Below are 25,829 nucleotides of genomic sequence, written 5' to 3' on the forward strand. Positions count from 1 at the left end.
CCTGTCTGCTGTTGAACATTTCCTCAACTAGCTCCCACCTAATTTCAAACCTATGGCATCCTTCCTACTCACCTTAATCAACTTTATACTTACCAACAACTACTTCACCTTTGAGAGGCATGCATACAAACATATCAGAGGTACGGCCCTGTGAACCGTGCCAACCTCTTCAAGGGTTGCTTGGAGGGGGCTTTCCTGGGATCCATAGGTCTTCAGCCCCTGGTTTGGTTTAGATACATTGATGATATCTTTACCTTATGGACTCATGGAGAGGCTGACCTGCTAAAATTCCTGGCGTCTCTGAATACCTTCTCCCGATTAAATCTCACATGGTCCTATTCCGATTCCCATGCCACTTTCCTTGATGTTATCTTGTCCGCACCAAAGGCCAGCAACACACTTCCGTCCACATTAAACCTACCAATAAACAACAGTATTTACATAATACACCACCATTCTCACCTCAGCCTTCACTGCACATAATTACCCCACCAGCCTAGCTAAAAAGCAGATTTCCTGGGTCATCACATCCAAGCCTGGTACTGCTGGTCCCTCCAAAACACAACTTCAGATCACACCATTGGTGACTCAGTATTATCCTGATCTGGAATGTGTTAATCAGCTACTTCAACAGGGCCTTGACTTCCTAAAATCATGCCCTGAAATGACATCAATTCTGTCTGAAATTTTGCCCACCACACCAAGAACAGCTTTCTGTTGCTCACCCAATCTCCGCAATATTCTTGTCAGACCCTATGCTCCTTCTGCACCCATCTCCCTACACTATAGCTCCTACCCCTGTGACTGTCCCCACTGCAAGACTTTCCTGTGCGCCCTCCTACCACCACCTATTGCAGCCCTGTAACTGGCAAAACATATTCTATTAAAGGGAAACAACACACATGATATACCAGCTGTTATGTAAACACTGTTCGGCCTTCTACATCGTCATGACTACCACCAAGTTATCTATTAGGATGAATAGGCATAGGCAGAGAGTGTATACTGGCAACTTGCAGTACCCTGTTGCAGAGCATGCTCTACAATATGAAATTTGCGACCTCGGGCCTGTTTCAACACGTGCCATTTGGATTCTTCCCCCAGACACCAGTATCTCAGAACTCTGCAGGTGGGAACTAGCACTACAGCATGTCCTTGGTTCCTTCCACCCACCTGATCTTAATTTGTGTTAATTTCTTCCATCTACGTTAATTTCTTCCATCACAGCACTTCTTCACTGTAACTACTCTTTGCTTCACTCCATTTTAGTTTTCCACTTCTTTCATTGTCTTTACCGTCTATTTTTCACCACCACCCTCCCATCTCTGTTACATGCAATGCACTTAGCTTTTCACTCTTATTAACCAATGCATGATGTTTAAGCAGTAATCACTGTCTTGCATATTACCCTGTTTTCCACCATTAAGCTCTCAGGTTTCAAATCTCATCCAATGCAGTCCCCAACAATCAGTCTTTCTTTTTCATCCAATGTGGTAAGTCTCCCCTGACCCATGGTTCTGGGTGACTTTCCTGAAATCTACCCCTTTTCCTAGACCTCTCTAGTCCTTTCCCTTCATTCCTCTTCCTTCCCCTTCATCTCTTCTGCCTGAAGGAGGAGCCACTGGCTCCGAAAGCTTGCCTATTATAACTGTCTTTTTTATGTGTGTTTTCTGCCATTGCTTGCTGAGTAGATCTTTTATGTATCCAATTAAATAAGGTTCTACAAAGAAGTACAAAATTTCCAAGTCCTCAGAGGAGCCAACCTGGATTCTGATCAGTACCATTCTAAAATAAAACTCAAAATCACCCCAAAAAGAAAAAAACAGAACCAAAAACCTCAAAAGAAGAAAATACAATCTACGAAAGATAATAAATTCCAAGGAGTTTACCCTCACAACTAAATACATGCAAAACCAAAAATAGTATCAAATGAAAGGAAGCCTAATAAATGAAGCTGAACAATTAACTCCCATGATCAAAGCCAAAAAACATGCCTGGTGGACAGAAGAATGTGATAAGACTCCTTGAACTACGAAGAAAAGCATGGTAATAGTAGCAATCACAGAATAATGAACATAACAGACTTCACCAAAAATATCACAAGGACTTTTAAACAAAAAATAACTGAATATAGTCTACTGACACTGCTTCTCTAAGACAAAAGTAGAAATATTGCCCATAACAACAGAGATAATTGCAAAATATTGGCAGAATATTTCAGAAAGTTTCTCATCTGTGCAAAACCCACAGAAATATGGACTTTAAGACCTCAACAATAACCAAACCTAACTCTGAACCACCCTCCATGAACGAACTACAGTCAGTCATTTCAAATCTCAAAAACTATAAAGCCTCAGGACAAAACAAAATCACAGCTGAACTTTGGAAAAATGTCAAAAAATGCCACACACACTCTCTCCAAACTATCTTTGAAGAAATATGGAGAAACGAAAGAATTCCAGACAAATGGAAGACAGCTGTTATCCACCGACTCCATAAGAAAGTGTCTAAAGCAAACCCCAACAACTAGAGAGGCATCACACTCCTAGATGGAACATACAAGATCATCTCTAAAGTCGTATTTAACAAGGCACAGCCCTAACTAGACCATAAACTTGGAGAAAACAGGTTTCAGAAGTGGGAAATGAAATGAAATGATCATATGGCATTGCTGGCCAGGAGCGCCCATCCGGGCAAGTTCAGCCGTGAAGTGCAGGTCTTATTTCAATTGACGCCACATAGGGCGACTCGAATGCCAGCAGTGAGGATGAAATGATGAGGAGAAAAACACAACACCCAGTCCAAGAGTGGAGAAAATTTCCAACCCGGCCAAGAACTGAACCCGGGCTCGGGGGGGGGGGGGGATGAGGAGCAGAAAAGGAGAGGAGCAGGGAAAGAGAAGATGAGTGGGTACTCTGGCAGAGGGTGGCATGCAAAGATGGTGGGAGACGAGATTATGGAGGAGGTGATAGGACAGAGGGTGTGGAAACTGTTGGGTGGAGGGGGTGGTTACAGTAGGTTATCATACGTTGAGGCTGGGATAGTTTCAGGAGGGAAGAATGTGTTGTAAGGATAACTTCTGCCTGTGTAGTCCAAAAAAGCTGTTGGTGGGGAGGATCCAGACGGCTCGGGTAGTGAAGCAGCCATTGAAAGCTAGCATGTTATGTTCAGCTGCATGTTGTGCCACAGGGTGGACTACTTTGCTCCTGGCTTCAGTCCGACGGTGGCCTTTGATCCAAGATCAATGAATTGCCAATGGTACATTGTTGTAGTGGCTAGTTTATAGTTTATTGCATATCCCTTGCATTAGTGCCGTGTCAATCAAATGTTGTGTGATTTTACAGGAAATGTCCATAACACATATCGAGTACCTCAGCATAACGGAAAATCTTGAGCCTGTTCGAAAGCGAGTATCATTTGCCCAGCCCTACCCTGTCCTTCCAAATACTTCAAAATAAATCTTAGATGAGACAGCCAAAGTTACATTTGTAAATGCAGGACGATCCCTATATAATCTATTAAACAACTTAAAAATGTCGACCTCAGCAGCAATAGTTTAATCAATGAATACAAGATGACCCTGCACTTTTTGAATGATGAATTTGGTTAAGAACCTTGTCTTATAAACAGGCAAATACAGTATTTTGCAGACTTTCCAGTCACAATGCAGGGATTGAACATACTTACTGAGGAAATGTTGGACAAAGTTCATTGAGAAAAAGGGGATTGTGTCAACTTCTCCCATTGCCCTTACAAATGATTCCATTAAGCTGACTTCTTTGAATTCTGAACCATTTTGTACAGGATCACTTCTCAGCTCTAGAGTTTGACAGTACTGTTTCACATCTGCTTCTAAATTTACACTATATAAATCACTGTGATTTGCCTCACCCTCACTTCAAAATTCATACACAATGTGTGGGAACAAGTGTTGATAAGCCTCTGAGTAAGTGAGAATTTCTCTGATTTTAGCACTACAATCAGTTTTAGATATAAGTGTTGGCAGAAGTAACATGATGCTCAACTCTTATTGAAACTCACTCCTGACAACTGACAATAAATACTTGGATGCAGCTCACAAACACTCACCGCAGTAATAAGAATGAAGACAAAAGTAATGTGGCATTCAAGTATCTAAATGACGGCTTCGTGCTTTCTACCTGCTTATGCTCATCGACTTTCAAATTAGTACTACAGATTCTTACCTAAAAATACCTTAGGATTCAACCAGGTGCCTAATTTGGCAGTCGACTAATTTCATAACTCAAACCCTTGGTGGATATGTAGATACCATCGATGATCAACCAACACAGTCCTTCCTAAGGAAAATTTTACAGCACGTTTATTCCCTGGGAAGTGCATATTGCGCAAATCAGCTCTGGTTTAAAGGCATACCATCGATGTGATTCAATGAATGTCAGAAAGCATACCAGCAACTGAAAGTGTCTTTGAATAACTCCATACCTGATGATGCTTATGCCCCGCAAGCGTCACCCATCAGCAACTGAGATACTGCAATACGAGATGGGACCATCCTATTGTATCAGCACATCCATGGCTCACAGCAACCCACTGCAATTGTTCACAGGCAGAGAAGGGATATTATCAGCCATTTATGGACTAAGGTAATTTCACGTGTCTCTCTTCAATGCAAAAGTTCAGTTAACCACAGGTCACACACTGCTGATACCCTTTCTGGGCACCCATTCCGAGCTCCCAGAAAAAAACAGCTACAAAGATTTGCCCTATATTTAGCAACTAAAACTATGATATCAATTACTTGCCCATGACACAGCATGAAAATGTAAACATTGTATCCCATCTGCCCACGGACTGCATGTGGAGTTTGAAAAACGTGAAGCTGTGTGTTTTGGGCTTGACAACAACCTGCAACAAACACTGTATGGATTTCCTACTATTCCTGCTAAGTCACCCTCTGAAATATGTTTGGGACTCATTAATAGGCACCAATACACTGAACATACCCAGAACGGCTATCAAAAGAAACGGATTCATTATATCACACACTCTTTTCCTTTTGTAATTGCTGCATGTCACAATGTTATACTTCTGCCAACCAAAGAGGAAGAATATTGCATCATGGTCTCACCCTTCCTCTGCACTCACATTCTTCAGTTGCTTCATGTTTTACATGGAAGGTGACTAGAATGAAAATTCTAGTCCAAAATTGTCAGTACAAAACAACATGCTGTCAGAGCCAGGAATGTCAATACAACATAGGTGGTCCCAGCACCTACCAAAAGGGATGGAAACACTACACCAGACATTCTTTTCTTTTTTTTTTTTTTTGGCTGTGTGAACACAAGATACTGACTTATACTTTTATCAACGAAAAATGAAGAATGTTGGGTCATCATCACACCATTGCTTTGCATGTCACAATGGGATACGACTACAAAGAAAATGCTAGCACACTGTTGTGTCTAATGGTCCACAATCAACTCTATGAGTGAACACACTGTCTGGGCCTGCAACACTTACTCCACTGCAGTGTTTCGCTCCCTGGCCAAAACCTGGGTAGCCTGGGGAGCAGGTGCACATCTATTTTTCTGGTTCATTCCAGGAAGCTATGTGATTCTCAGCTATGGATGCACTTTCAAATTTCCCTATATGCTCTAGATATCATCTCTGCATTACAAGATGCTACCAACACCATTGATTTATTTAACATACAGGCTTCCACATCTGTGCTCGTAACTTCATCAAGACCCCAGAGTGGACACAGGGCAGAGTCATCAGTGGCTTGAGGTCACGGATTAGGTAATTCATCACAGACGTCACCTTTGGTCACAGCAACCAGCATAGAAGGCACTCCCACCTAGGCTTATCACTGTCCTGAGCACATCAGTGACCAGAGACTCCCCTAATCCTACCATCTGGCGTAGACCAGCCCCACTCTACCCATGCCCTTCCCACAATACTTTAGATTAGATTAATACTTGTTCCATAGACCATGAATATAACACTATCTAATTCAGTGGAATGTGTCAGTTCAACAAAAGGTTTTCTTAAAAGCCGTAATTCAAGTTGTTTAAATAGTAAGATTACTAATTTATATCTAAAAATTCATCCATTTAGTAAAAGGAGCAGTCATTCAGAAACTCTTTTAATTTGTTTTTAAATGTTGGTTGGCTATCTGTCAGACTTTTGATGCTGTTTGGTAAGTGACCAAAGATTTCTGTGGCAGTGTAATTCACCCATTTCTGCACCAAAGTATACTTTAACCAACAGCAGTGAAGTAGTGAATATCAGCCTTTCTCCTAGTGTTGTAGCTATGCACATTGCTATTGCTTTTGAACTGGTATGGGTTATCAATAACAAATTTCATGGGTTATCAATAACAAATTTCATAAGTGTGTGAGTGTGTGTTGGGTGTGCGCGCGCACGTGCAAAGCTGCTGTGAATATCCCTAACCCCTTACATAAATGTCTGCAAGATGATCTTGGCTGGGCTTCAGCTATTATTCCGATTACAAGCTTTTGTGCAACGAATATCTTTTCCCTTAAAGATGAATTACCCAACAATATCATGCCATATGAAAGCAGTGAACGAAAATAGGCATAGTAAGCTGATTTATTTACATGTTTATTACCAAAATTTGCTGTAACCCTAATAGCATAAATAGCAGAACTCAAACGTTTCTGCAGACCATCAATGTGTTTCTTCCAATTCAATCTCTCATCAATGCACACACCAAAAAATTTGGAATAGGCTGTCTTAGCTACAGACCTGCATTCAAACTCAATATTTATTAATGGTGGTGTGCTGTTTACTGTACAAAACTGTATATACTGTGTTTTATCAAAATTTAGCTAGAGTGCATTTGCAGAAAACCGTTTAATAATTTTCTGAAAGATATTATTTACAATTTCCTCAGCTAATTCTTGTTTGTTTGGTGTGATTACTATACTTGTATCATCAGCAAAAAGAACTAGCTTCGCATCTTAGTGAATATAGAGTGGCAAGTCATTAATATATACTAACAACAATAAAGGACCCAAACCTGAACCTTGTGAGGCCGTATTCTTGATACCTCCCCAGTTTGAGGAATCTGCTGGTTTTTGTGGATTATGTGGACTGTTTATTTCAACCTTCTCTCTTCGAGTTAAATATTAATTAAACTGTCTGTGCACTGCTCCACTCATTCCGTAATACTTAAGTTTATCTACAATATATCCCTGATTTGTACAACCAAAAGCCTTTGAGAAATCCAAAAAAATCCCAATTAGTGATGTTTGGTTATTCAGAGCATTTAATACCTTGTTCAGTGAAAGAATATGTAGCATTTTCTGCCGAAAAACCTTTCTGAAAACCAAGCTGGCATTTTGTTAGTACTTGATTTTCACAAATATGTGAAGCTACTCTTGAATACATCTCTTTTTCAAGCATTTTGTACAAAGCTGTCAGATGTGAGACTGGGTATTAGTTGTTGACATCAGATCTATCCCCCTTTTTATGCAATAGCATATTTCTGTCTTTGACTCCAGCTGAACCCACAGTGGCAATCGAAGACCTTCACAGTAGAGCTGGGTGCTGATGGAGATGCTACCCTGTACACTGCCATGACCATAACCTGCAAACTTCACGATATTAGTGTTGCACCTCATAGTTCACCTGGTTCCACCATCACCAATTCCACCACAACTGACTTGATCTGACACCAATATGCAAGAGGCAATGGACAAGGACATCAGCATCATCTCCCCCCTAACCCTTCCTCCGCACTGGTCCATTCCTGCACTCTCCAGGTCGGTTCCGTATCTTCATGTCAATTAAAACTGGTAGGGACTTAGTATTGCACAACTCCCACATTGATACTGTTCACAAGACAGAGGCATTAGCAGTATCAGAGTCAACACCTTTCAAATCAGACCACATGAGGTAAGTCAGATGAGATAGGTGCTCATGCATTCCAGCAAACAGTTGATAAATAATCAGGCTTGACTCATTGGCCTCTCTGTGGCGTATAAAGCTTACAATAGCTCAACATCCTAATACATCTATAATGACGGCATGCAAGTTGGTATTAACTGAGCTTGACTCGCAATCTTCAGCTTAATCTTTGTCCCAATTTAGTTTTTGAATCTACTCCAGTTTAGTGACCACCCATTTCAGTTGAGGAATCCAGAATAACCCACTACTCTCATTTTCGTCACTACCAACTGTAGGTGCCATTGTTACAGCACTTTGCTTCTCCACTCAGTGTATCACATTTTAGTGGCGACAGTAATATAAAATGGTTGCAGCAGCAAACATTTTATCACTTTTTGAAGTTCAAATGGCATTCACAAATGTAAAAAGTAATATTCACGTGAAAACTGCTTCTTATTTCAATGCCAGCCAACATATCGTGGTACTGGAAAGTATTCTGGCACGGTGTTTTTGTACGATAAAGTTGGCAATATGTAAGTAAAGTGTTTAAGTTGAGGACATAGCATACATGGAATTCGTGTTTTGTTCCATGACACGACGATGTCAACATGGGTATATAAGTAATGCAGTAAAAGACAAAAAATAACAAGTGCAGGTCAAAAGTGTTTTAAAATAACATTTTAAAGTCTCTTATTCTTAACTGTGAATGGCTACATTCCTAAACAAATCTAAAGTCATTAACACAGAATTATGCCACCATCAAAAACATGAAGAATATCTGACAGATTTGAAGGAGGCAGTAATACACGCTTTGACAGAAGATAAATCACGGACTGAGGTTGGTAGTATTTTTGGAGTATCTAGACAGCTGGCGTCTGTAATAAAGTTGATGAGCAACAAACCACAACATAGCCAACCACAAAAATGATATCATCATAATCAATAGAATTATTAGACAGTTTGTAGTAGTTTGTATTACATACTTGAAAGACTGCATGACAAATTACCGACGATCTGAAAATGCATCATGGACTAGAAATTCAAGTTTCTACACTAAAATGTTGATTTTGCAATCAAGACTTGATAGGCTGCTGTCCAGCCAAGAAATGTTTTCACAATTCAGCAAATATAGGAAGATGAGAATTGCCTCCACTAAAGAACATTGCAAGTGGACAGCAAAAGATTGAGCCAAGAAATTATGGAGTGACAAAAATAAATTTTATATGATGTCTTACAATGGGATTCAGCATGTTTGTTGTCCAGTAGCCAAAAAATGGAATTCACACCATCGGATTCTGATTAAGTTGCATAGAGGAGGAAACATTACAGTACAGGGATGCTTCAGCACCAAAGTTGTGATACAGCCAAGTCAAAACTTGCGATATCAAACACACATAGCTTATGAAGAAGGTACTGGATAGATATATTACATGAGAGAGTATCAAAATAAAGCAGATTTCAACAATATTCTGCAGTCTGAATGGGAAAAGATTACACACGAGATGATCGAATGTCTAATTGAATCTATGCCTCCGAGATATGCTGCTCTTTTGCTAGCAAAAGGTTATGCAATGAAGTGTTAATATGACTTGGCACAGAAAAGTGAACTTATTTTTTTTCTTTGCACTGTGCTAAAGATTTGATTTAAGTCAGAAAACTTAGAGATGTGAAATTCTGAATTTCATTTTCCAACACAGGATATAGTCACTTCCTGGCAGATTAAAACTGTGTGCCCGACCGAGACTCGAACTCGGGACCTTTGCCTTTCGCGGGCAAGGCAAAGGTCCCGAGTTCGAGTCTCGGTCGGGCACACAGTTTTAATCTGCCAGGAAGTTTCATATCAGCGCACACTCCGCTGCAGAGTGAAAATCTCATTCTGGAAACAGGATATAGTGTTTGCACAGTGTTAAAGGTTTGATTTATTGCCAGAACACTTATGGGCTGTGAAATTCTGAACTACATTTTCCAACACAAGATATAGTGTCACTAGACTCAGTATTTTGTTGTAAAATTGGGATATAATGTTTAATGTATATTAGGTTGAACAGTACGCCACTAAAACTGTTGATAAAATAGTCATTTCAAAACACTTTTGAGTGCCACTGTTCTGTAATATCATGGGTTCCGATATATCATGGACAACGTAAATTAACTCACTTTTTCCAACTAAAGCTCGCATACTTCAGTGCTGCATCAACCAGATGGTCCAGAACAAATATGGCATATTCACCATAGCCCTGCTTCAGCTTGTTTGGCGGAAAAGTAACAGGTGTTCCCTGCACAGATGAAAAACCAAATACATAAATTTTATAGGCAATACTGAATAATGGATTCACAAAAGCAGTCACTAAGAGTTAAGCAAGATGCAGTATATACAAAACAAAATCCAAATGGGATAAATCCACACAAACAATGCACGTGTTGATTTAAGATATCCAACATTGTAGTTAAAACACTTAAATTACATTATTCTGTGCCAAATCCAATTACAATAATAAATTAAAAATATTCCTTTGTCATATTTACTTTCTCCCGCATTTATTCAAGCTCATCTAAACATTAACACGCAACCACATGTAACTTAAAAACATGAATACAGCACTTCCATAAGAGCAGATGGTGCATACAAAAGAATGGCTTACCTCATGGCAGAGTGCTCGCCCCTGTGCTCTTCAATGTTTACACTAATGACCAGCCCATAGCGGAAAATTCCTGGCTTTTCATCTATGCTGACGATACTGCAGTGGCTGCTCAAGGAAAGACTTTTGAAGAAGCAGAGGAAAAGTTGACTTCTGCACTAGATACGCTTGGCTCCTACTACAAAGCCAATCACCTAAAGCCAAATTCCAAGACTCAGGTGGCTCATTTCACTTGACGAATAGAGAAGTTCGGTGAAAACTGGACGTTACATGGCTAGGCAAATGACTGGAGCATTGTTCAACACCAGTATATCTGCGTGTTACCCTTGACCAAACTCTGTCCATCAAGAAACATTGCCATAACACCAGGCTGAAAGTTAGTTAATGGAATAACATCTTGAGGAAGCTCTCATCCACCACCTGGGGAGCAAGTCCTCCCGTCCTGAGAATTTTGACTCTTGCTTTGCGTGTGTCCGCTGCAGATATGCCTCACCTGTGTGGAGTGAATCCACTCACACCAAACAGTTTGATATTGCAATCAATGAGACTGTCCGAATCTTGTTGGAATGTATGAAACCACCTCCAGTCTATAAAATCTACCCGATCGTTGGAATAGCTCCCAGCAGTATTAAAAGGGCTGTTGCTGCTGATGTAGAGAGGGCTAAGCAAACTTATGATCCCTGACATCCACTGCATGATCAAGAGGCTGTAGTCCGTCGACTGAAGTCGAGAAAGAGCTTCATCGCCAGGACTCAACCACTAGAGGAACACCAGAGTCTAACCGCATCACCAGGTGGAAAAGCAAGCTACCACCTGATATCCCTGTAACGGGACACCTCCAGGAAATGACTTGCCCTACCCTATTTGGAGATTGATAAATCGTCTTAGGGTGGGCGTTCCTCTTTGCAAGACCAACATGCGAAAATGGGGCATTCTTCCAGCTGATGGAGATACATCCTGCGAGTGCGGAACAACACAAGGCCCAGCCCACCTTCTAATTTGTCCTGAACTTGAACAACCCTGCACAACACAGGACCTGATCGGCCATCGGAGATCCTACCTCTGGAAATGCTGACCGGACACAGAAATGAATGAATGGGCACTCCCATAAAATGGATCATAAAGCACAATAACAAACACTGAAGATCGAAAAGGATAAAATACCATGCTTTTTGTTTTCAAAAATGTTGAGAGAAGTGCTGATGCAAGACACAAAATTCCCTACCTAACAATCTTTTCTAATAACGAGGGTAGCTCTCTCTAATTTGTATAAGTAATTCTCTAATTCAAATATTGAAAAGACAATCCAGAGGACTGTGGTAAAGGAATAATTGTCCCTGTCTATAATAAAGAAAATAAGAATTTCAAAGCTATGGAGGAATGACATTGGTGTGCCACTGTGGGAAAATATTTTTTGGGAAATTCTAGGAAAGATAATAGGGCCGAGAAAATGAAGGAATAGCAGGAAGGCTCTAGGCTGGATAATCTAATTATAGACGTCACTATAATGACTGGAATCTTTCAAGACTGAGAACGACTCAGGAACCAGTAGAAATAGGTCAGCTGAAGGCATCATAGTAAGCCAGCTGAGGGTAAACAGGTGGACAACAATGAGGGAAAGACAAACAATGGAGATTGCATGGGAGAATAACAAGTCCGGTGAGTAAACCACGATTGAAAACCAAAAACATGTTGAATTCAGAACCAAAATAATATAGTGTACTTAAATCGATACAATAGTGCACAGAAATCCTGACTGACTTCGGAGCTGTTATGCTGCTGACTTTAAAGGGTAGCTACGGTGTGCATAGATCAGCAAGGTGGGCGTGTACTCATGGTAGCGCTTGCAGCACAGACACCAGTGCCTGCAGTTTTAACATCACTGTCACTGAAGTTAGATACCTTGTGTCACGCCTTCAAACTCACCGGGTCAGAACCACCCTGAATGCCGCTTGGGAAGGAGAACTGATGGCACAGGGGGAGTCATAGCACAGAAGCCTGGCAGCTGGTAGGAAGAACCAAGGAATCTGGCAAAGTGCTGGGGCATGCCAGCATGGACAATGATGATGCCGTGACCATGGCAAAGAGGGCGGAGGTTACATTAAGACTTCCATTTCCACGCCGGCATCCACGGGGACCACTGCTGGTATCCTGGAGCACAAGTTGTACCTGTGAGGATGTGGGAGTGGCATAGACAGACGTTCCAGGTCTGACAGAGCCAGCAACGGAGATGCTGTCAGTATGTGGAGACAGAGCTGGTTGGTAGGCTGGCACTCCACACCTCTCAGAGCATCAACTGGTGTAAGGTGCCACCCGAGGGTGGCAACCGCCGTGGCCAGCATTCGCGAGTGTTTTGCCCCATACGAGTGTGCCAACACAACTGAGATAAGCAGAAAGTGCTGGGTGCGCAGAGTCTGGGGTTCTGCGGGCTGTGGGGCCAGGAGGCGGCGGAGGGTGAGTGTGTGCTATCGATGGAGGAGCTCCACCAGGCCACAGTCATGGACAGGGGTGATCCTGCAGGTGCTCAGAAACATCGTGAGTCCAGCTATAGTGATAGAAGTGCCCACCACTTCTAACATTTGTTGCTTAAACGTTCGCATCATATGCTCCACTTCGTCGTTGGAGGATCGGTGAAATGGTGCAGTAAACTTGTGCCTGATGCCATTGGAGGTGCAGAAACATCCGAAAGCCGTCACTATGAACTGGGGTCCTACGTCTGACATGATGGTACAGGGATGCCATTCGATGGCCAGAATTTGGGTGAGTGCATTGAGAGTAGCATTAGTGATGCAGAAGCCATGGTGACCACATAGGAGTTCTTAGAATAAGCTTTCATGACAATGAGCCACAAAGAGCCCAGAAAAAGTCCAGCAAAGTCCAGGTGAATGCCATGCCAGGGATGATGGACCAGGGGCGAAAGACTGGGGCAGATCAGTCTGGTGCCAGACACAAGCATGACATCTGTGCACCATGGCCTTCACATCTTTGTTCTGTCCACGACAGTATGCATGTTGCCTTGCAAGGGCTTTCATTCGCAACATAGCCCAATGCTCACAAAGGAAGAGTTGAAAAACATGAGAAGGCAGTGTAGGTGGGATGATGAAGTCATTATCCACCTCCGTATCAAGCAGGAGAACATGGAGATGACTTATGAATGGTGGAAGAGGCAAGCCCAGGCCTGGAGCTAAGGATAGTGGGCCACCCATGGAGCAAATAGTACATGATGCCCCATGGGATAGGGTTGTGGTGTGTGTCTGCAGCAATATAAGCAGCTGTCATGAGTAATGTGTCCAAGGCGTGCTGTTGTTCCACATCAATGTGAAAAAAGGAGATATGCTGTTGGTCAAATGCTGGATCGGTCTCAAAGGTAGATGAGATAGAGCATCCATGTTCACATGTTTTGCCATGGGCTTGTACTTAGTGGGATAAGCTAAGGAAATACACCCAATGCTGGAGCCAATGTGCTATATGCTCTGGAAGCTGGGAGCATGTCCCAAAGATTGCTACCAGTGGTTTGTGGTCTGTAGCGAGGGTAAGCTTGCTCCTGAATAGGTAAACATAGGATATCTTAAGGGTAAAGATAGTCACCAAAGCTTCCCCCCCCCCCCCCCCCCCTCCCCAATACTGAGTAGTTCTTCTGAGTCTTTAACACACAGTCAATCAGTTGCTCAGTACCATCATCATTCCCATGGGTTCGCACCACACCAATGCCATAGAGAGACGCATGATTGGCCAAAACGTGGGAACAGGATGGAGAAAAAGAGCGTAAGGAAGGATGCGAAATGCAGCAGATACTTCAGATACATTAAAGCGTGCTCAAGGGCCGCCATCCATGTGTAATGAAAGCCCTACCTTCACAACTAGCTTAATTGATACATAATGCAGGCCACTTGTGTGAGGAACTTAGAATAATAATTCATCTTTCCCAAAAATGCCTGCAGCTCCTGTAAGTACTGGAGTTGGGGCACAGAATAATAGAAGAAATATTCTGGTCAGTGGGTAGGATCCCGTCTTTACTGAGCAAGTGTCTGAGGTATTTTACTTGCTTCACTGAGCTCCTGGAAGGGAACCGTGTCAGAGATGACTTGATCCAGTGATGGTGAATCCAGACTGTGAAGAGGCATCCAGACTGAAAATGTTGTCAGCTTAATGACTATCGACTGAACAGCATGATCAACAGTGAGACCATTTTGTAGACAGCGTTGATTGTGATTTGACCCCATAGGGGAATCAAACTGTCATTATATGCAAGCAAAACACAAGAGGACAGTGCCAAGTCATGGAAACCAAGACAATGTATGTGTGGAGGCTTATCTACATCTGCATGGATACTATGCAAATCACATCCAAGTGCCTGGCAGAGGGTTCATCAAACCACCTTCACAATTCTCTATTATTCCAGTCTCCTATAAAGCACGGAAAGAACGAACACCTATATCTTTCCGTACAATCTCTAATTTTCCTCATTTTATCGTGGTGAACGTTTCTCCATATGTAGGTTGGAGCCAACAAAATATTTTCACATTCAGAGGAGAAAGTTGGTGATTGGAATTTCGTGAGAAGATTCTGTCACAATGAAAAACGCCTTTCTTTTAATGATGTCCAGCCCAAATCTTGTAAAATTTCTGTGACTCTCTCTCCCATATTTCACGATAATACAAAATGTGCTGCCTTTCTTTGAACTTTTTCGATGTACTCCGTCAGTCCTATCTCGTAAGGAGCCCACACCGCACAGCAGTATTCTAAAAGAGGACGGACAAGCGTAGTGTAGGCAGTCTCTGTTATATTTTCAATGTGTCCTGCCAAAAAAGCGCAGTCTTTTTTTAGCCTTCCCCACAGCATTTTCTATGTGTTCCACCCAATTTAAGTTGTTCATAGCTGCAATTCCTAGGTATTTAGTTAAATTTATGGCATTTAGATTTGACTGATTTATCGTGTAACCGAAGCTGAATGAATTTCTTTTAGCACTCATGTGGATGACCTCGCACTTCTCATTATTTAGGGTCAACTGCCACTTTTTGAGCATTCAGATACCTTTTCTAAATCATTTTGCAATTTGTTTTGATCTTCTGATGACTTTATTTGTCGATAAACAACAGTGTCATCTGCAAACAACCTAAGATGGCTTCTCAGATTGTCTCCCAAATTGTTTATACAGATAAGGAACAGCAAAGGGCCTATAACACTACCTTGTGGAACACCAGAAATCACTCCTGTTTTACTCGATGACTTTCCATCGATTACTACAAACTGTGACCTCTCTGACAGGAAATCACAAATCCAGTCACATAACTGAGACGATATTCCATAAGCACGCAATTTAACTACAGTTATCAAAGAAATTATAGCTCCAGCATCCATGTGGAAATGGACCTCCTGGTTTGCAATCGTGAGGTTGATAAACAACATAGTGGAAGAAGGATTGCCCTGAGGAAAACTGTCCAAGATTCATAAGCTCAGTTCAGAGATGTCCCTCTTTGCTACAACAGTGCAATGCACCCACTGATCCAGGCAGACTGCAGGGCATAAAGCAGTCAGGACAAGAAGGAAGACCCCGTTGCTTCCATTGATGGGGTGTGACTGTCTGTTCAGAACCCATTGCCACATCAGAAATCGATTAACGTAATGCCATTGTTAGTAAAAAGGCTAAAGAAGTCCGCCCTCAAGGTGGGCAGCTGAAATGTTGCTACCTGTTGCTGAGCCATGAGGCATTTGTTGCCTGTGCAATCTCGAAAAAGTGTGCAATTTTCAAGATATCATCCAGGGAGGGTAAGAATCGTAGAGGGAGACCAAGAGATGAATACACTAAGCAGATTCAGAAGGATAGTTTGAGGGCTGCAGTGCGTACTCCCAGATCAGGAGATAATTGGACCACCATATTTAAAATCAAAGAATCTGCAAATGAAGAAATCATAAATGATATTCGTAATGTAATTCGGTCAGCCAAAGGTTAGTTTACAAGCTCCAGAATTGTTATCAACGGAATTCTACAAAGAAGATCGGCGAGTAACGCGTACACAAACAAAATAAACACTGGCATCAGGGAACAGTGCGACGAACTTGGTGTTGTATTTGTTGACCCAAATAAATTTCTCGGCAACAAATGTCTGGGTAGGGATGGCCTGCACCTAAACAGACTAGGTGCAATGACTTTCAGCAAAATGCTCCTGGACTTATGTAAAATTACAAAAAATAAGGGAAACTAATACGGTCTGCACGGGGTGACTATCCAAGAATACCGTATGCAAACAAAAAACGTGAGTGTAATCGTAATAAGGAAGCAGTTGAACCAAAACAGAACGACATGAAAATGGAAAAAAGTGGGAATGCAAATAGTGTTGGAAAAAATTACTTAACAGTTGTTCACCAAAATATATGTTCCCTAGCAAATAAGACCCAACAGCTAGAAGTGGAGCTGGAGTCTACAGAGTGCTCAGTTGTTTGTCTCACTGAGCATTGGTGCAATGAGGCTGAAATTAATCAGTTAGTCTTGCAGTCTTATAACTTAGCATGTGCATACTGTAGGACTTCTATGAAGTGTGGAGGGTGTTGTATTTATGTAAAACAAAATTATCAGTATAAGACCAGAAGCGATTTGTGTGTAATCAGTGAAGAGCAACATTTTGAACTGGCAGCAGTTGAAATCAGGGACCAATACAGATGTAGGAATTTGATTATCTTATGTATATACAGATCTCCTAGTGGAGACTTCAACATATTTTTCTCCAAACTTAATCATGTTCTTGACAAGATATCCACCCCAAAGAACCACATTCTCATATGTGGAGACCTAAATGTGGGTAAACTGAATCCTGATTCTACATGGGACTCATTACGAAGTCTTCCTCAAAGTTTCAATCTAGTTCGAATGGTTAACAGTGCAACCAGAATAACAAAATAATCAAAGACATCTGTTGATCAGGTATTAACAGATTTGGGCAAAGAAAACTGTGAGGTGGTGGTAGCAAAGCTAGGATTATCTGATCACTCAGGTCAAATCATTAATATAAAAGTGGCTCCAGAAGAAACAAAGAAAATGCATATTTACAGACAAATTTTTTCTAAACAAAATAGACATGAGTTTGCCAAACAGATAGCAGGACAAACATGAGACTCAGTATACTCAGAGGTAGATGTGAATGAAAAATTCAAAAATTTCATGACATTGTTTAAATTAAATTTTGAAGAAACATTTCCTTAAGTATTATGTCCATTATCAACAGCAGGAAAAAACAAGTGGGTCACAAAAGGAATCAAAAAATTGTCTGAAACACTAAAGTACCTGAGCTCCATTAAACACAGCCAAACTAATCCTGCTTTCTCACTCTTTTATAAAAGATATAGGAAAACATATAGGAAAATATTGCTTGCAGCAAAGAGAGCTCATAACTCCAAACTGGTGCTCTCTGCTGAAAACAAAAATAAGGCAGTATGGAAGATTGTGAAGCAGGAAACTGGTACCGGGAAAATGAATCTGTCAAACTTGAAAATCAAAGAGGAAGGGACTCTAATAAAAGACCCAATATATTCGGCAAACTATATAAATGATTATTTTAGTAGCATAGGAATAAAATTACAGGAAAATTTTCTAACAGCCCCTCAGGTCAAAAAGCCAAATAATGGTGTATCACACTCAATGGTGTTATTCCCTACAACACAGGAAGAAGTCTATAATGCAGTCAGCAAACTGAAAAACAAAAACTCAGCTGGTCTGGATGAAGTCCCCATTATTATAATTAAGGACTGTATCAAGAGCCTACTTCCACCTTTAGTTGATATTATAAATCAATCTTTCAAGCAGGGCTACTTTCCAGACTATTTAAAATATGCGAAATTACTACCTCTCTTCAAAAAAGGTGATGCAGGAAAAATTGAAAATTATAGGCCAATTTCTCTACTATCATGGTTTGCAAAAATATTAGAAACTATTATGAAAGATAGGCTAATGAATTATTTAAATAAATACGACTTACTGTCTGTTGACCAGTTTGGATTTCGATCAAGGAAAAGCACAGAATCAACAACAGCACACCTCACAAAACACATTCTAGAAGCATTAGATAAAGGGAACTACACAACAGGTATATTTCTTGATCTAACTAAAGCGTCTGATACAGTAGACCACAACATATTGTTAAATAAGTTACATGAACTGGGAATAAGGGGACTTGTGAAAAAGTGGTTCCAGTCATATCTAAAAAATAGAAGACAGATAACTGAAATCTCACATATTTCAAGTTGCTCAAATTATATTGTAAACTATACTTCAGACTCAAATTATGTAAATATAGGTGTCCCACAGGGTAGTGTCCTTGGCCCAATACTATTCCTCATTTACATAAATGACTTCCCACAGAGCATCAAGCATGGACAAACAATATTGTTTGCAGATGACTCAAATGTTCTAATCAGTGACAAATCGCCAGATGCACTGAAAGAAAAAGCCGAACAAACGCTAAACAGTGTACGTGAGTAGGCATCAAATAATAAACTAACACTAAATTAAAAAAAAAAAAAAATGCTGTTAACTTCTATGTCTGCAAAAAACCATACTATAACAACTTTAAGTTATGAAACTATAGAATGTGTAGACTACACAAAATTTCTTGGTATGCGTGTTGACGGTCAGTTAAAGTAGGAAGAACATATTAAAATACTTAGTAACAGAATCGCTACAGCATGCTATGCTCTTAGAATTCTGACTGCAGTGTGTGATACTACATGTGTCAGATCTGTATATTTTTCTTATATCCACTCTGTTATTACCTATGGAATAATATTTTGGGGAGTCAACAGTAAAAATATTCAAATAGTTTTCAAATTACAGAAAAGAGCAATTCGTATAATAACCAAGAGTGGCAGTAGGGCTCACTGCCTTGAACATCTCCAAAAGCTGGAAATCCTAACTGTCCCCTGTGAATACATTTTTCAAAGTATTATGTATGTAAAAAAAAAATATTGACTGTTACATGAAAAATTCTTTAGTACACTGCTATGAAACTAGAAACCAATACTGTTGTGACAGTGCCACGACATTTAACAGTGCCGCCACGACAGTATGCGCAAACGGCGATAGAGGCGCTCCGCAACTCGGCTGAGCGCGAGAGCGCCACCTAGCTACGAACGGCTCCGGCCGCAGTCACGGCACGGCAGTCGAATAAGAGATACTGAGTTGTATCATGTAACCAGCTATTGTTTCTAAGTGAGTGTGTCTGAATATCCACGCAATTATTGGTGATTAAAGGTTATAACACTTTTTGGCGACGAGGATGGGATATCTTCACTGTGTTGTGGATTTGTGTGTTCGTGACGGGGCAGACATGGAACAGCTTATGCAAGCGCTCATTGAACAACAAACACAGCTGACGGCTGCTATTCAGGCACAACAAACACAGCTGACGGCTGCTATTCAGGCGTTGTCGACGTCACTCACTCATCGTCTGTCTTCCTCCTCTCTGCCTCCATTCCCTCCTTACGACGAGCCCGCTGAAGACTGGGAGGATTATGAGAAGTGTTTGCGGCAACACTTCTTGGCTTTCGGTGTTGTCGACGCTCCTATGTCTAAATCGTTATTTCTATCTTGGATTTCCCCACGGATCTATCAGCTGCTATCTCAGTTAGCCCCTCTGTGGGAACCTGCCTCTCTGTCCTTCCAAGAAATGTGTGACTTATTGTCTAACTATTACCGAAAAAACACCCACGTCGTTGCCGCCCGCGTGGCGTTCTACCGGTGTCAGAAACAGCCCCATCAATCTTACCGGGCTTGGGCGGCGGAACTACACGGTCTGAGTAGGAAATGTCAGTTTGTCACGGACACTCATCATGAGTCTTATGCTGATTCAATGGTTAGGGATGCTATTCTACGGCTTGCTCCTGATAAAGAAGTTCGGCAACATGCCCTACAACTGCCAAACCCATCGTTGTCGGAAGTTCTAAGCATCGCTCAATCCTCTGAAGTGTCTCACGCTGCTGGCGCGCAAATAGACGCTAGCGCGCCGGCCATTTTTCAGCGATTTTTGGAACAGCTCACGGCTTCCGTTCCCGGTTTCATAGACTATCTGGATGACATTGTTGTCACGGGGGCCTCCACTGAGGAGCACCTTCGCAATTTGCGTTCACTGTTTCGGGCTTTGCATTCGGCTGCGTTGAGGTGCAATCTGGACAAGTCACAGTTCTTCCAACCCTCCATTGTGTATCTTGGTTTCCACTTGTCCCGTGAGGGTATACGTCCTCTACGTCAGCACGTTGCAGCCATTAACGCTCTACCCCGGCCGTCTACGGTCAAAGAACTTCAGGCGTTTCTAGGCAAGATTGCTTATTATCACAAATTCATTCCATCCGCGGCGGCGGTAGCTCATCCTCTGCATCAGCTGTTACGCAAAAACATCCCTTTCTGTTGGTCCGACGAGTGTGAGCAGGCTTTTGTCCGCCTGAAGGCTCATTTGCAGTCGGCGCCTTATCTTGCCACATTCCGTCCGGGTCAGCACTTGGTTCTGGCGACTGACGCGTCACAGTATGGCCTAGGGGCTGTTCTCGCCCATCGGTATGAGGATGGGTCGGAACGACCAATCGCCTATGCTTCCAAGACCCTCAACGATGCGCAACGGTGTTACTCTCAAATCGAAAAGGAGGCGCTCGCTATGATTTATGCTCTAAAAAAGTTCAGCGTTTTTTTGTATGGTTCTAAGTTTCACCTCATCACCGACCACAAAACCGCTGGTCTCTCTGTTCAGCCCATCGGCGTCGCTTCCGGATAAGGCAGCTCACCGCCTGCAACGTTGGGCCTTATACTTGTCTCGCTTTCACTATGAGATTCACTATCGCTCCATGGCCCAGCACGCCAACGCTGACGCATTGTTGCGATTGCCGATGGGCCCCGACCCGGTTTTCAATCGTGATGAACTACTCTGTTTCCACATTGATGAGGAAGAATGTCGTACAGTCGAGGGTTTTCCACTTACAGGTTCGCAGATTGCGTCGGCTACTGCACGGGACCCAGTCCTGCGTCAGGTGATCGGTTTTGTTGAACGGGGTTGGCCGGACAGGACCAGGGGCTGGGCATCGGATCCCCTTTGCAACTACCATGCCTTGCGCCTTCGTCTGTCTGTTCGTGAAGGTGTTGTTCTTCTGGCCAGCCTCTCTTCGCAAAGATGTTCTCAAACTGTTGCACGAAGGCCACTGGGGTATTTCTCGGACTAAGTCCCTGGCCCGCAGGCACGTTTATTGGCCCGGTATTGATTCGGACATCGCCCACATGGTTGCTGTGTGTGGTCAGTGTGCTCAACAACTGGCTGCACCTCGTACAATGCCCTCTCCGTGGCCTGATCGGACGCAGCCATGGGAATGGGTGCACACTGACTTTGCCGGTCCCTTCCTCGGTACTTCTTGGCTACTGTTGGTTGACGCCTTCTCGAAGTTTCCGTTTGTTGTTCGATGTCTGTTGCCCACCACTGCGGCGACGACGCTGGCTTTGTCCAAAATCTTTGCGCTAGAAGGTCTTCCATCCACGATCGTCACGGACAATGGCCCTCAGTTCTCTCCGCAGGCCTTCCATGATTTTTGTACTGGACAAGGGATTCATCATGTTACAGCACCGCCCTTCCATCCGCAATCGAATGGGGAGGTCGAGTGCCTTGTCCGCACTTTCAAAAGCCAGATGAAAAAATTCCTTAGTGATTTTTCCACAGATGACGCTCTGCTGCAATTTCTGAGTTCTTATCGCTTCACGCCTCTGGGTGATCGCAGCCCTGCTGAACTCTTGCATGGCCGCCAACCGCGCACTATACTGCACCTGCTTCACCCTATCAGGCCTTGTGCTGTGTCCCCTAGTGCGGCAAAATACTCGGTGGGCGCCGACATGCGGGCACGAGGGTATGGATCGCGCCCTAAATGGATTCCAGAGGTGGTCAAGGCTCTTCGCGGCCGCCGGCTTTGTGAAATACGTATGGACGATGGCATGGTTGTTCGCCATTACGACCAGATGCGCCCACGAGTGGTGGCCACGCCGGTGCCACCGCCCCTTCCTTCGCCTCCACCAGCCCGAGAAGCCAGTCCTGTCGCTGCTGCCGATCTACCGTACGTGTTGATGCAGCCGACGTCGCTACCGCTTCTGGGTATGCTGGAACCGACCCCCGTCGCGACGCCGCCTTCTCCGGGACCCATCTCGCTGGAGCACATCCCCAGGTCCACGCTGGAGCACATCCCCAGGTCCACGACGCCTATGGGTGCTGCTCCGGAGTTTTCACCCATCATCTCATCCAGGAGGCATGTTCCACGCACGAGCTTCCGTCCTGGACATTTTCGACCATACTCTCGTGTCTCTCCGCGGGATCTTCTTGGGGCCTCACAAGAGGCCATGGATGTCTCCACACTGTCCATGTCTCCAAGGAAGTGAGTGTTTTTTTTTTTCAAGGGGGGGAAAAGTGTTGTGACAGTGCCATGACATTTAACAGTGCCGCCACGACAGTACGCGCAAACAGCGATAGAGGCGCTCCACAACTCGGCTGAGCGCAGGAGCGCCACCTAGCTACGAACGGCGCCGGCCGCAGTCACGGCACGGCAGTCGAATAAGAGATACTGAGTTGTATCATGTAACCAGCTATTGTTTCTAAGTGAGTGTGTTTGAATATCCACGCAATTATTGGTGATTAAAGGTTATAACAAATACAATCTGCATCTAGAGAGGAGAAATAAAGATAAAACTCAGCAGAGCTTGTTGTACAATGCCATTAAATTATATAATAAATTACCCCAAAAAATAAAAGATATTGACACAATCGGACAGTTAAAAACGAAACTAAAAATTTTTTTTATTAAATAAAAGTTATTACGCAGTGACGGACTATCTGAATTAAAACATGTAGTGTAATTAAAGTAGCCTGCATTGTAATATACGAGGAAATAATTGTAATACGAAATCCAGAATTGTACAGTACTATAAGAACATTACAAATTACATAAGGATATAAAACTAATTTAAGATACCTCAAAAATGTGTGTAAATACTAATTTTATGTGTATAATTGTAGGTATATTGTATTGTATATGATTTTGCTGACGAAATCCATACAATGTAAATTGTTACATGGAATAATAAAGAATCAATCAATCAATCAATCAATCAATGAAGGTTTGCAAGCTGGGTTCGCACAAGTGAAATTGCAATGGCATCTCAGTCCTTGCAGTTTTGCCACCCACAAGTGGTGTGACTGACCAGGTTGCTTGTGGTATTGATGGAACTTGAGGACAATGTGACAGCAAGGAATCACTGAAAATAATAATTCTTCTCAAATGTGACCATAACACGATTTGAGAGTGAAGCCAATTTCTTTAAGAAGAAAAATGTCTCCAGGCAAGCACAAGAAAGGGAGAGTGACCATTGTAGAGTGCCATTAGAAACACAAAAAGTGGCAAAATGCTGTTCCAGCTGCTGTAAATACATGACCAAAACCTCTCTGGCATCATTAAAAGGTGGAAATGTGCGTGGGTGGTTCTCTGCCTCAGGAGCAACCACCGCTTGTATGGAGTGTGTATCCTGAACCTGCAGTTCATCCTTCAAAATGTGAATTTCCTGACAAAGCAACTCAGTTTGTTGTTGCTGTTGTTGAAACTGTAGTTGTAATTGCTGCTGCAGGACCATCTGCTGCAGTTTCATAAGCTGCACAAATCTGGAATCCATTGGACACTGCCAACTTTTTCACCCATTGCCAATTGTATTGACTGGAATCTGTTAAGACTGGGAACGACTTGAGAACCAGTAGCAAAAGGCCAACCAGCTGAGGGCATCACAGCGAGACACCTGAGAGTAAACAGGCGGAGAACAATGAAAGAAATAAAAACAATGGAGACAGCACAGCACAGCAACAAGTTCAGCAAGTAAGCCACAAAAAAACAACAACCAGAGACATAGTGAATTCAGTACCACAATAACGGTCTGTTGTGAGATCAATATAATAGCACTGAGGAATGATGAATGACTGTCGAGCTGCTGCACTGCTGGCTTTAAAGGGCAGCACACGCACAGATAGGCCGGCAAGACGGGTGTGTCCTCACAACAGTGCTTGCAGCAGCAACAGCAGTGTTTGCAGATGCAGCAGTGTCATCTAGAGGCTGTCACTGAATTCCACACCTTCCCGTGAGCCTTCAAACTCACCAGGCCATGATACCAGACTTCCATTACAGGTAAGGCAGCCACAGGAGAAACATTATGAGTATGGGAAAAATTTGCTGATGGCCCTTCTGCATATTAAGAAGGTGTATGGCAGAGTGTTCTGCAATAAAGTATGGGAAGCCCTCAGGAACAAAGATGTGCAAAACTGCGCAATAGACTAGGTGAAAGAAATTTACCCCAAAAACATAAGATATTTTGTAAAAGAAATTTACCCCAAAAATATAAGATATTTTAAATTGGAATAAGAGGAAACAGACTGAATAAAGCAGAAAAGGTGTTTCAACAAGGAAGTGCACTTTCACAACCATTTCTGTAGCTTTTATGGGAAACATAAAGCACAATGTGACATACAGGGTTGCAAAGAATAATGATATTGTTAATGATTTATGATGATGACCTACTTATTACGAAGACAAATAAGGACAATCAAGTTCAGCAGCAGTTAGATGCATGGGCAGAGTGGATGGATTATATGGCCACTCATCGAATAGCCGAAGTGTTGAGCTGTCGACAGGCACACACAAAAGAGAAAGAGAACTTGCTAGGATTTCAAAATAAATTCTACGTCAAGCCAGAGTACACCCACCCACCCATGCATGTGCGCTCAAACATGATCCCCCCCCCCCCCCCTCCCTGCTCTCTTTACACACACACACACACACACACACACACACACACACATAAGTGTACTCTCTGGCTGCTGAGGCATCAGCAGCCAGAGACTCTGTGTGTGTGTGTGTGTGTGTGTGTGTGTGTGTGTGTGTGTGTGTGTTCGATCTCTGACAAAGGCCCTGTTGGTCAAAAGCTCATTTTCTGACAGACTTTTTGTTGTGCCTATCTGTGAATCAGCATCTATGGTATATGGTGAGTAGCAACTATCTTTTTCATGAAATTGTCACATTCCAGCCTGGATTTTCCATTGTTGAAAATTTAAAGTGAGGAAGAGTGGCTTCTTGACTGCTCAGGAAGAAGGAGAGGGTAGCCCGAAGTCTCATTGTCATAAAGAAACAGCTGAAAAAAGTTGACAGCTTCAAATATTGTGGAAGTGTTGTGGAAATTAATGGAAGAAGTGGTGAAGTCAATGAGTGAAGAAGGCAAGGAGACACATTTCTGGAAAGTGTCAAGAG

General features: G+C 42.5%; 1 protein-coding gene across 2 annotated transcripts in view; it reads right to left on the bottom strand.

Annotated features, from left to right (window-relative positions):
- The window catches only part of LOC124803021 (intraflagellar transport protein 57 homolog), a 181,596-nt gene that overhangs the window by 81,928 nt on the left and 73,839 nt on the right, over nt 1-25,829 (bottom strand). For both annotated transcript variants that reach the window (XM_047264130.1, XM_047264128.1), the window contains exon 4: nt 10,051-10,169. In XM_047264130.1, coding sequence (XP_047120086.1) covers nt 10,051-10,169 — 119 coding nt within the window. The remainder of the gene's footprint in view (nt 1-10,050; nt 10,170-25,829) is intronic.

This window comes from Schistocerca piceifrons, chromosome 6, assembly GCF_021461385.2.
Source record: "Schistocerca piceifrons isolate TAMUIC-IGC-003096 chromosome 6, iqSchPice1.1, whole genome shotgun sequence".
Lineage (NCBI taxonomy): Eukaryota > Metazoa > Arthropoda > Insecta > Orthoptera > Acrididae > Schistocerca > Schistocerca piceifrons.